The sequence below is a fragment of the Heterodontus francisci genome, chromosome 29 (assembly GCF_036365525.1).
Source record: "Heterodontus francisci isolate sHetFra1 chromosome 29, sHetFra1.hap1, whole genome shotgun sequence".
Classification (NCBI taxonomy): domain Eukaryota; kingdom Metazoa; phylum Chordata; class Chondrichthyes; order Heterodontiformes; family Heterodontidae; genus Heterodontus; species Heterodontus francisci.
Window position 1 is genome coordinate 21,688,930 of NC_090399.1, and position 13,281 is coordinate 21,702,210.

At 42.9% G+C, this 13,281-nt stretch overlaps 1 protein-coding gene across 3 annotated transcripts in view; it reads right to left on the minus strand.

Moving 5' to 3' along the window:
* Positions 1-378: 378 nt before the first annotated feature.
* Positions 379-13,281, minus strand: part of LOC137345974 (carcinoembryonic antigen-related cell adhesion molecule 1-like) — a 55,569-nt gene continuing 42,666 nt past the window's right edge. For 2 of the 3 annotated variants that reach the window (XM_068009240.1, XM_068009238.1), the window contains 5 exons: positions 11,427-11,546; positions 8,279-8,374; positions 6,641-6,739; positions 1,569-1,642; positions 379-833 (listed from right to left, as the gene is read on the minus strand). In XM_068009240.1, coding sequence (XP_067865341.1) covers positions 780-833; positions 1,569-1,642; positions 6,641-6,739; positions 8,279-8,374; positions 11,427-11,546 — 443 coding nt within the window. In that variant the 3' untranslated portion in view covers positions 379-779. Of the gene's footprint in view, positions 834-1,568; positions 1,643-6,640; positions 6,740-8,278; positions 8,375-10,449; positions 10,738-11,426; positions 11,547-13,281 lie in introns of those variants that run through there. The other variant, XM_068009239.1, reaches the window with a different exon arrangement.

Consider the following 13,281-nt stretch of genomic DNA (forward strand, 5'->3'; position numbering starts at 1 on the left):
TGTGAGTCCTACCGGGAGAACAACTGGGATAAGAGACAGGGAAAGTTATCTTGGGCCAAGAGCTTTGAAGAGGGAGGCAAAGGCATGGATGAATATATCAACAACTGCAGAGGTATTGTCGCAAACGGAGGGCCAAAGGATGGATAGTTGGAAATTTGGAAAATCAGATGCAAGCGATTTTGGGGAAGAATTCTTTTTCCCCAATTGTGGATACAAAAGGGACCTCATCCGGACACATCTTTAGTTTCTTTACTTGTCCTATTACCACTCTCTTTGGCTTTGTACCATGAAACCTTGTATCATTTAATCTCTCCTGCCCCCCACCCACCCTATCACAAACCTTCCCTCTTGTTCTTCTGGCCTCCCCCCCACCCCATTCATTTGCTCAAAACCGATTACATTTCTAACTTTTGCCAGTTCTGATGAAAGGTCACACAGACATGAAATGTTAACTGTTTTTTCTCTCGACAGATACTGCCAGACCTGCAGAGCAATCCCAGCGTTTTCTGTTTTTGTTTCAGATTTCCAGTATCCACAGTGTTTTGCTGTTGTAAAATTATTAAAAGTAAAGTGCTTCTGTACTCGTCAAACGAACATAAGGGGAAATGCACATTCCACACCGTGACTTTTCACTTCAAATTAAAGGGCAAAATATCATGTGCTGTGAGTTCAAAGTTCCCCCGGTAGTTAAACTCCAAATTTAAGGTAGTTCCTCAACGGTAGCAGTGCTCCTAGATTTAAAGCAGTTTTTCACAAATAGCAGTGCTCCCAGATTTCATTCAGTTATTCAATGGTTGCTGTGTTTCTTGATTTAGGAACAGTTCCTTCAGCTCCTATAGAAAGACAAACGTGAATTTAAACATTTGCAAACAGCTTAAAAAAGTTTTATTTTAATTAAACATACAAAAATGTAAAATCAATCAAAATGTAAAATTAGTAACTTGGTAATTTGAATTTGATTTGTCTCTTTTTAATGATACAATAAATTGAGCTTTTCCTTTTAGACATGATTAAGTTTTTAGTCAAGGTTTTTTTTAAACAACAGAAATAACCTCCTGTCTAGGTTTAATAAAATGTGTTTACTATTGACCAGACAGCAATTCATTGCATTTTAATAGAGCAATTTAAATCATCTCGACACATAGCGCACAATATTCTAAAGTTTAGGCTTGTTTTTCAACAGTTCATTTACTGCAATTTGATAAAGGCAAATTGGTTATGAATTTTCACATTTCTGTTTTTAAACTCATGAATACCAAATTATTTCATTTCATTTTGTACATCTTGCCTACAAGAGGAGATTTGGATTTATTTCATTTCCATTTTAAACATTCAACAGAGCAAAGCCTGTGAGGAATAATCCCCTTTATCACTGGAACCAAACACCTCTGCTTCCAGTAAGTTCAGTGCTCAGTAGATACTGGGAGGTCTTTCCCCTTCTCCACTCAAACAGCAAAATGGAGCAAAATCATCCATTTCTGACGACCATAATGAGTGAAAATTATGGAAAGGTTCAGAGCAACAGGTGTATTTCTAAACTCTCACTTGTATTTGATCCCAATACTTACATTACATTGAAGCATGTCTTTTTCATTGGGATTTGTAGACTGAGTTCTTGTTGTCCTTTTTCCCCATTTTTTATCTGTTGTTGTGAACAAATAATGAGTTATGTTGATTCAAAAATGAACTGAGCAAAGGTTTTCACAAAATAGATGACTAGAACATCAGTTCGTAAGTTCTTTAAATGTTACCATGCAGCACAGCAGTGTTTAGCAGCTCATATAAAACAACCGTGTCCATTATATTATTAGCCTACTTATTTGAATGCCTCGTTAGACTCAAGTGTTACTTCAAAGCCTATAGTTTCAGGGTAACTGATCATCTTCGAATTGGAAAACAGGAATAAGCTGGTCAAAAGAAGGGACTGTGGTCAGGAAAAAAAAACAAAGGTGGCTGACTGGTCATGTACAAAGACAAATAAGATAGAAACAAAAAATGTTTTTACAAGCTAAAGTCATGTCCTAATTGACAAAACAAAGGTAGGTGCTGAGAACAGCTCAGGAAAATGAAGATCGCTATTAGACCAGCTAAAGTCACTGATAATTTTACTATACTCCATTTATAAGTAACAATAATTGAGCAGCCCATGTCAGCTTACAGTAAGGCCTGGACAATTTCCAGGCTGGGCTGATGAGTGGCAGGTTAACCTTTCCTCCACAGAAATGCTGAATAATGACTATCTCAAACACGAAGTCCAGAATTTCGGCAGGACCCTCCAACAGCACCAGCCTCACCGAGTCCCCCAAAATCAACATCTTGGGGGTCACCACCGTCCCACTGGACCAACCATATCAACAGCATGGTTACTACAGCAGGACAGAGGATGGGTGACCTGTGGCGAGTGGCTCACATTTTGGCCCCTCAGAGCATCTCCACAATCTACAAGATACGAATCAGGAGCCTGATGGAATAATCGTCAGTTGCCTGAATGGATGCAATTACAACATCAACGGTCAACACCATCCAGGAAAAAGCAATTCCCGTCACTGGACTTAAAATCCAATCCTGCCATTAACAATGAACTGTGACTGCAGTATGAACGGTCTACAGCACACTGCAACAACTCACTCCCCTGCAAGCGCCACCACTGAAAAGGACAAAAGCAGCAATATAATGGGAGGACCAGGCGACTTATCCATTCTAAGCATAGCCAGCCTTTCCAGTACATCCTTCTGATCAATGATCCCGCCTCCATCTCTCTACTATCTCCACTTCTACTGATATTTTATCAGAATATTCTCAGTAAACGATATAAAGTGCTCATTAAGTATTCTAAGCTTGCCCTGTGCTTCTAAGCATATATCACACCCCACCCCTTCCTATCCTGTTTACACACCGACAAGATTTTTGGGTTCTCTTTTATGTTAACTGTGCTTCTATTCTCATTCTCTTTACCAGTCTTATTTTCCTCTTCATTTCCATGCTTAGCTTACTGTATTTGGCCTAGTTCTCACTTGAAGAATTCTCCTGACCTGCAACATACACCATTTTTGTTTCATCATATTCTTTATCTCTTTCATCATCCAATGAGCCTTGGCTTTGGTTCCCGTAGATTTGTTCTAATGTACCGAACTTGTACCTGAAACATCTCCTCCTTAAAGATCACCCAATGTTCCAATGGAGGACGCTATTTAGTGCTTTACTATAGCAGGATCCCCAAAGACACATTGTACAGCGAGCTCGCCACTGGTATCAGACCCACCGGCCGTCCATGTCTCCGTTATAAAGACGTCTGCAAACGCGACATGAAATCGTGTGACATTGATCACAAGTCGTGGGAGTCAGTTGCCAGCATTCGCCAGAGCTGGCGGGCAGCCATAAAGACAGGGCTAAATTGTGGCGAGTCGAAGAGACTTAGTAGTTGGCAGGAAAAAAGACAGAGGCGCAAGGGGAGAGCCAACTGTGCAACAGCCCCAACAAACAAATTTCTCTGCAGCACCTGTGGAAGAGCCTGTCACTCCAGAATTGGCCTTTATAGCCACTCCAGGCGCTGCTTCACAAACCACTGACCACCTCCAGGCGCGTATCCATTGTCTCTCGAGATAAGGAGGCCCAAAAGAAAAGAAATAGCAATTCAATACTAATTCCACTGCCCTGCTCACTCCATAGCCATCCGGTGGGTTCTAACTGTTATTTTTAAAAGGTCACTGGAAAATCCCAAATCTGTCTGAATGTGGGAAACCGCAATTCCTGCTCCCAGCACCTGTCAGCTATAAAACTGGAGGTGGGGGGCGAGACAAGACTGGCGGGGGAGGAAGGGGTAGAACAAAACATGGTGGGGTGGGGGGAGGAAGACAAGGGGTTAGTGGCAAACCACACGGGAGGGAAACCACACAAAGCGAGGGAACCACACAGAGTCAGAGAGAGAGGGAAGAGAGAGAGAGGAGGGAGAGTGATCAAGCTGACTCCTGACAGCTGGACATCTAGCTGGAATACTCCACATCACTACAGCAAGTGTGCGGGCAAACATTGACTACTTGTGCAAGCAAAAAAAATGCCAGGTATCTCACTAAATTAGTGTCCAACATAGTGATGAGAAAGTAAGTCAATAAATTCATCTTCTCATTTATCACTTCTTCACAAAAATGCACATTTGTTGTTGTTTTGATTAATAGTAAGATAAATCTTTAATGCCTGTATCTTTCTGAAATGGTCTCACTAGCCCCCCTATCTAAGACAAAAATTGTAATGTGGCCCCCACGTGAAAAGGTTGGACAAGCCTTTTCTAAACTCCAATAAGTATAAGGCCCAATCTGCTCAACCTTTCCTCATAAAACAACTCCAATTCAAATATATCCCTCGTCATGCCCAGTGCAGGCATGTTCTCTTCATAACTTTAAACATAGACTATATAACTTCTAGAAATGAATTTCCCTTTTGTTTTAACTGAACCACAATGGACATTAGAAGTGGACGAGGGCTGCAAAAATGGCCACTGACTTGATTTGTGTATTCAAGAACTGACTCACTGTCTGAAAGGACAGAAGAATGTCTTCCAGTCTAAGGGGCTGTCATCAACACCTATCCTGAAACCACAGGGAGACATTCCCAAATTGAATGGGTTTCTCCTAAACCAAAGAAGGTGATTGTCTTAACCCTCCTCAGGATGAATATCTTAGAACAATAAACAGGATGAGGCTAATCAGCCTAGACCCCCACCATATTTGGAAAGGAACTGTGAGAAGTCAGATGGTGGGGCAGCCATGTCGGTTTCCTTTTAAAAATCTTTAAAATACAGACTGCAGAAAAAGCAGAGGCAGACAAGGAAGTACCATCGTGCTTTAAAAGAACTGGAGTCTGTAACATCTTACAGAGTCTCCGAACCTGTTCCTTCTCAAGTCCACCAGTACAGAAAACCAGCCTCTCAGTAATAAGTCTACAAGCAACTAACTTGGTGACCTGCTGAAAATCCCCCTCTTCGAGAGAATCCTGCAATGACTTTGATATACAACTCCGGCTATCGAATCCACCTAACTACAATTCAACAGTGAAAACACCTTCTTCACCAGGCCCGCAAAGCATGCCTTTTCCCCAAGGTGAGCCAAACCACGTGACTTTATGAACTATTCCTTTGCTTGTAATTTGTTAAAGCGCCCTATCCTCTAACGGTTTATTTTTTCTCAAGTGTATATGTGTCTGTGTGTGTGTGGTGAGTGAGTGACGTAGCGTTAGATATTCAGGGTGAACATGTGAATAAAAATAATCCTCTATTTAAACCCACGAAAAGCGTGCTGCTGGTTATTCAAATTGGCCATACACTCGGGGTTTAAGAAACACACACATCTTCCTTTTTGAAACACACTGATTAAGGACAGAAAAGGAAAAAAAGAACTGAGGTTTCAGATCTCTCTCAATTCTGTCCACAACACCCTCCTTAAATAAGGAGACCAAAACAGTAGACAGTACTCTAGGTGCAGTCTCACCAATGCCCTGTACAACTATAGCAAAACTTCCCTACTTTTATATTCCATCCTTGCAATAAAAGGCAACTTCCAGTTGCCTTCCTAATTACTTATTGTACCTGCATGCTAACTTTTTAGGATTCATATACATTCATTATCAAAACCAATTTGAAAAACCTTAGCCTTGATTGTTGCAGTAGAAATAGCCCCACCTCTCGTCTGAATTACTGGCGAATCTAGGTTCTCTCCTTTCTATGGCTTTAATATCCTTTCTACAGTCGTACACCAGAAACTATATACAGCGCTCTAACAGCAGCCTAACCATTATCTTGTCCAAGTTATCTCCTCTCTGAAACTTAAAGCGTTATTGGCATATTGATGGGGTTGAAGTGATTTGAGAAAGAGTTCTCCATCACCTAAAAGAAAAATCAAACTATTGTAGTCTAGGAAGCTGAACCTTCATCTGTCAGAATACAAGATCTATCCTCTTGACATGTACTAACCCAAGGCTTGGGATTCCCAAGGTATGGATCAGATTGGAACCAACACATCACACTTTGCAAGTTACTGTCAGGCTTAGACAAAGCAGCAAAGAGAACTTCGATTCTGCAGGGTTCTGAAGCAACTCTTTCATAAGAAAACCACATGTTATCCCGTTTTACACCCTGCTAACTTATAAGAAAAAATGGAATCAATGAAGGTTTGACATTTAAATGTTTCTCTAGTGTCACATTTCAGGATTTTTGACCTATTTGGCCTAGAAATGATGTTTGGTCTAAATGATATTGAGATCAAATGATATTTATTGAAACTCCTGATCATAAGGGATGTAGACTCCGCTTACACGCAGAAGACCAGCGGCACTGAACACCAGAGAATATCTAGTGTGGTTAACAAAGTATCACTAACAAATGCAAAATGAATGGAGACCCTTCACCGAGATTGTCCAATTCAGTGTTCCTGACACAAACTAGGCAACATCAGTAAATTCCACACCCTTGGCTCATAGTTAGTTGTTTTTATATCAGTTGGTGAAAAGTCCTGGAGGTGTGGGATTTTCCAACATGCACTCCAGGTGGTCGCCAGGAGTGACTGAAGTGAAAATGTCAAAGTTTCTGCACACAGCGCTTTCTGCCCATTATAATAGATTTGAAACAAGGTATTTCATCATTGCTTACATTGGAGGTAAGATGCAAAGGTTATAACAAGAAAAACTGTCACCACCAGAGCAGAAATGATAGTTGAATGTAGATTGGTTGCTGGCTCACATCCTTTACCTGCCAATAGAGAGCATCATATCAATATTTGAACTGCAGTTCTAATCAGCAGATTAATCTGAAGACTGATGTATCGAAATACATTCAAATCAAATCAAATAAATACATGCAATAATAAACGTTGTCCTTGTAAAACAACACATATGACATTCTGTGGGCAACGACACAGATCTGCTCGTAATCAACCAATCTTTGACTCCTTGTTACTGTTATATACTTTAGAAACTACAGCTGGTGATATTGGAATTTTCTCTCCACAGCCAAGTCACAAGGGCTGCATTCATTTGGCAGTGCCCATTGCTAATCAGCGCATATGCTGCCATTTTCTATCCATTCATTTTAAATGAATTGTGGGGAGCGCTTAACCGAATTAGCACCTGGAGCGTTCAGAAACCGAGCCCTAATACTGTGGTACTGAAGAGGAAAATCTAGGCATCAGGTTATTATGGAATTCCATTGTTGCTATTTTAATGGACGTAGGAGTCAATTTGTTTAAAGCTTGATTAAAATACTGCTTTATTCTCTCTAAGAATTGTGGGAGTGATCAAAACAATTAACTACAGACAACATTCCCTGGAACACTTACAAACCAGACAAGCAAAGGTACTCAGTCTACATTGTTGTGGGAATTTACAGATATTACATTGCTATAATTAATTGATGAAGTTACTAACAGAAAGGTTGATAAGTATTACCTTCTAAATGAACACAGTACATCATCCACAGCACCAAAACATGCAATATTAATCTTGCATTAAATCAGACAGGCTAGGGTACAAGTATGCACAAGCCCCAGGTGTTTTAGAACACGTTCTTTACTTCTTTGGTGTGTTACCTTCAAATATTTTTCCTACTCAATGCCCTCCTGACCCTGCACCAGCCATGACCCAAATGATCTCAGGCGTCCACCGGCCGAACTGTCCGCCGAGCGGTCCAGAGTCAGCAGGCTGTCATTTGTTCTTTCTTCATGTGGGAGCAACCTGACCTCAAACTGATGTCTCCATACATTGTGGCCTTACTGCTGTCTGACCCCCTCCAGCCCTATAACAGCTCTGAAAATTACTGAAGGCCATTATAAATTACAGATTAGAAAGGTTCCAGAGCTCTAAGGAGTTTGACAGGATAAGGAAACCATTTCCTATGGGAACCATGGGTCATCAATTTAAAAACTGCCACTTAAGAATTAAAAGGTTAGAGGAAATTTCTTTAGAAAGAGTTTTCCAAGCATGGAATACTTTGCCACAGGGAGAGGTTGAGACAGGAACTACTGCATCGCAATGGAATATTGGGTTGAGGCAAGGAGAGATGGCTATGAGGAGAGAACAGGGCACTGGGATGTAATTTGAATTGGTCGAGCAAAGAGCTGGTACAGACACAACGGGCCAAATGGCTTCCCTCTGCACTACAAACTTCGATGGATTCCCATGAAAACTGTGGCAAAAATGATTAAGTAATTAGCTCTCCTAATCACACTATTCCTCAGGGGCTGTTACCTTCAGAATTGATCTGTTGGCTACAACTTGATGGTTGAATACTCACCGTCTCGTTTTATTACTGCACCAATCATGATACCTGACGCACATATTGCAAGGATTCCACCCAATGGAGTTACAGCACACAGAATTGGACGGAACACTGGGAACAAATAAAACAGAAGAATCATAAGAGTGATCTGTCTGACTCTAGCTGTGCCTCTAGCGAATGCAACTGGGCAAGAAAAATACAAGGAAGATTTTCCTGTTCCTGGTTGCTGGATCACCTGAGTACAGCGAATACAAGAAAATCAGGCAGGGAAAAGCGCACGCTCTTAACAGAGCCCATTCGATTATCCATCCATTTATGTTAACAGACGGACAATTAGGTGGCCTCCCTCATGGTTGTGTGATACTCTCCACCTGATTTGCCTGTATTTGCTGTGGCAATGTGATGGAATAATTCCAATCGCAGGAACATTAACCCCAAAGTCAGAAGGTCAAAGGTTCAAGCCACGCTCCAGACACTTGCGTATCTAGGGCTAGCACTTCAGTGCAGTACTGCTGCAGTGGTGCACTGTTGGGAGGTGATGCTAAACTGTGAACTCTTACTCCAACTCGGGTGAAAGTAAAAGATCCCACAGCGTTATTAGAAGAAAAAACATGTCAGTTTCCTTGGTGTCCTGTCCAATATTTATCCCTCAAGTATTGCAAAAAGAAAGTTACCAGGTCATTTATCTCGTTGATGTTTGTGGGACCTTGCTGTGCCCAATTTGGCTGCTGTGTTTTGCAACATTGAACCGTGACTACTCTTCAAAAAGTACACCATTGGCTGAGAACCGACTGATGTTGTGAAACGTGCTTTTAAAAATGCAAGTATGCTCATGTAACTTGCAGTGCACAGTATTGTCAGTCTAATCCTACAGGTATGGAAGACATTCACGACTACATCCTATATTATCCACAAACCATGCTCCAGAACGTTTTTAAACATCCACTCAAATTACAAAAATAGAAAAAAATAATCTTGTGTAATTTCCGTCTGTCCTTGCTGCAAATTTATTCTTGGTCGCTCAGACAGGAAATTAAAAGTGATAATGCTACTGTTTTGGGCTCTTCCTCTCCGAGTTTATTACGAACCATACCTTAACCTTGGAATCAGCCTCTGAACTCATTTCACCTTTCTGTCAGTCTGTTTATCTCGGTCATTATTTATTTCACAACAATTACAGCATGGATGAAGGCCATGTGGGCTTGTGATAATTCCAGAAGAGGACCCATCAATGCAGTGTTACAATCAGGTGAGAAAGGTGTCTCCGGGTCCCTTTTAGTCTTCACCTGGTCTTGTTGTAACAGAATTTAATTTTAAACACACTGCATTTTGAGCTCCCCTTTTTGTGAATCCTTGTTCACAGTTTCCAATTATAAGGCAAAGAAATGAGCACAGACAGGTTTACTTTGGTTTAAAGCAGAAAATAAATTTATTAAACCTTAAAAACTTAACCTAATAGGGTTCGTGCCTACGGATGTACCAGGCACTCATGTTAGCATGCACACACGATATAAACATGCAAAATAGGGTTAGAAAAGACAGAGGAGAAGATCAGTAGAACAGTTTGAGGCAATGTCTTGTTACGGTTTCTCGAGCTTGCTATAGTCCTTGATTGGAGATATGGTCTGATGTTTTGTTGGAGGCCCAATATTTAAAACCTGGTTCACGTCAGAAACCTTTTTCTCTTTCTGAGTTTAAGTGTCTTCAATGGTTTCAGTTCCCTGAGAGACGAACAGACAAGCAGAGAAAAGACAGGAGAGGCAATCGTCTCAGTCCATGAGCACATGGTGTTCTGCCTGGCAATTACTTTGTTGGGAATTGAAAATTCAAAAAGCTCCCAGGGTGCTCAGCAGGTTAGTCATGTGACTCTCACTTTATATGGAACAGTCTCTTCAAGATCTTGTTTGGAATTTCACATCCCCAAAGCTCCAGCCAAAACTGGTCTGATCACTTCTGTGGATTGGAAAAGCAACTGCTGGATTCCCCATTGTTTCAACATTGTCTGTTACCATGGAAATGTCTTTCCGGTCAGGGCTTGCAATTTTAAGTTTTAATGGTCATGTGGCAAAATTAATGCATGCCTCAGTCTTGACCAGTGGGGTTTGCCTGACAGCAGAAATTCTACTCATTGCTTTGGTCTCGTCTTAACCCATCTCCAATTCCAGGGAAGGGGTGGAGGGAGGCTATTACATTATTAGGATGCTTGAGCCGTTGGTAACCCAGTAAAAGCAATGAGACCAGCAGCTTGTCTCTCAAAGACAGGGAGCCACTGGCTGACCCACTAATGACTTAAAGGTTTCCCAAACTGCTCAGTGAGGTTCTGACTCTGGTAGGTTTACATCCCCGACCTGCTGCTCCTGCACCTTGCTTTGTCCTAATTTCAATGTGCAAACGGAATGGCAGTATAAACTGGGCTCTCCCGCTTCATATCACTTAAACAAGTGGCAGTATCATGGCATCTCGAAATAGGTGGTCTAGGTGAGGAAAGAACAGCAAGTTCATGAGAAAAATAAGAACAAATGCCCACACTGTCTCAGTAACGGGATATAGAAAATAACTTAGAGTTATAGAGAGATACAGCACTGAAACAGGCCCTTCAGCCCACCGAGTCCGTGCTGACCATCAACCACCCATTTATATTAATCCTACATTAATCCCATTTCCCCTCCCACATCCCCACCTTCCCTTAATTCTCCTACCACCTACCTACACTAGGGGCAATTTTTACAACAGCCAATTTACCTATCAACCCACAAGTCTTTGGCATGTGGGAGGAAACCAGAGCACCCGGAGGAAACACACGCAGACACAGGGAGAACTGGCACACTCTGCACAGGCAGTACCCAGAATTGAACCCGGGTCACTGGAGCTGTGAGGCTGCGGTGCTAACCACTGTGCCACTTGCTCGGTGACAAGGCCATAAAAGTCTTCACCAATACGCTCATGTTTTGGAAGACGTAACAACTGATTGCAGAGCAATGACAGGGCTCGAAGAGAAATCATTAAAGCGACAGAGCGGACAGCGTAGATTAGAGCAACGAGGTTAATGGGACTCATTAAATGGAGCAGAGATTGCGAAATGTAAATTTAATTAAGGGTCTTAACATCAGGAAGGATTTTAAGAGAGTGATATTAACAATAATATCACCCTATCTGAACTTACCTTTGTTTGACAAGAACTTTTTTATCTTGTGTGTGTCACAGACCATCCTATTACAAGTCATAACTGTGATCAATATTAGGTGGAGAAATAAAAACATCAGCACAGTCATTCCAGGAAATCCTGTTAAAAGAACAAAAGGTGAATAAAATCTCACACATTGATAGGTTAAAGAAATACAAATATAAGCTAGATATACCTTAAGGCAATTCCTCATTTATTGATCCACGTATGTTCACAGCAGAGAAGCCATCATTTGGTCCATTAGGTCTCTGGCAGCATTTTGAAAGAGTACTTACCTGGCAGGGGAGAAACCATGATCAGTGGCCTTTGATCCTGTCCTGGGTGTGCTTTGAGTAAAATGGCTATAACCAATCTTCGAGCTTCAGGCCAGGGAGTGTATAACAATGTTCAGGTGGTGGTGAAGGATAAGGAAGGAGATGCACTGGTTGACCGTACCTTCTTCATCAAGAAAATCCTCATCGATTGTTGTGGTTTCCAAGCTACGGACATGTTCTGCCTGCAGGACTTCCCCAGCAGCGGATATTTCGACGTAACGTTCAAGAATGTGGCGGGATGCATCACGTTTCTGATGGTGTTTAAGGAGAAAGGGAACCAGGCGCCGCTGTCCATCCTCAAAGCGGAGCCACTCTTCACAACGTGACCGGGTGGTGACAATTCACCTCTACAACCCCCATGTTCCTGTCGTGGATGTACTCACCTTCCTCACCAGGTACGTCGAGGTGGCCGGCAGCAGCACTGATGTCAAGGACCCCTTTGGGATTTGGACCAGCAAGCGGCAGGTCAAGGTGGCCTTGAAGGTCGATGCCAATGGAGCCATCATCCACCCTCCCTCCAGCTTTGCTATCAGGGGAAGTCGAGGCTTCTTGGTCTACCCTGGGAAGCCCAGAGTGTGTTGCACCTGTGGCAAATCTGGTCGCGTGGCAGCCAACTGCAGCACAGTCGTCTGCAAGAACTGCAAGAAGGAAGGCCATTAGACCAAGGACTGTAAACAGAGTAAGTGCTGCAACCTGTGCGGTGAGGCAGGCCACCTCTACAAAACCTGCCCCAAACGCTGCCTCAGTTATGCTCAGGCGGCAAGGTCCAAGGAAAGGTCGGGAGAAGGAACGACAAAGGCGTCTGGTGCTGGGAAGGAGACAAGCAACCCTCTCCGCAGCGAGGAAAGTCTACCTGAGAAGGAGAAGTAAGGGGAGGCAGCTGAAACCAGTGACCCAGCACCTACCGTGTGCCTGGAAACCCCTGCTCCACAGACAGAATGAATGGAGGAGGAGGCAGCAGATGGGCAAACAGGTCAGTGGCAAGTGGTACAAAGGAAAAGCACAAAGAAAAAACATCCAAAAGCGGAACAGGCCATCACCCAAACCACCACCTCCTTAACTTCGGAGGAGCAAGAGGAGGCTACTGTCTGAGACAGACTACAGCGGCTCCTCCTCACTGGATGAGGAACTCCTGGAACGACGGCACCCACAAAAGAAGTGTCAGAATTCAAAGGAGCTGGAAGATAAAGCCCCCTGGCCCCCAGGCACTGGAAGCTGTGATGGGCCCGGCGTGCCCCAAACCCAAAGTGTCAAACCTAGCGACATGCCCAGCGCATCCCAGCTCCGGGACACTGAGAGCAACGACACGTCTGGCACACTCCAGCTCTGGAAAGCCGGGAGCAGTGATGTTTTCGAGGAGGAACAGAGGGGAACAGCAGAGGACAGCCCAATCCTTGCTGCCTATAAGAACTCCCCCCGCACGCCCCACCCCCGATGTCACCCCAGAGGAACAAACCATTCATGAGAAACCAGGAGGGGTTTCTGAGCCCAACGATCGTGAAACAGCTTGCGTAAACTAT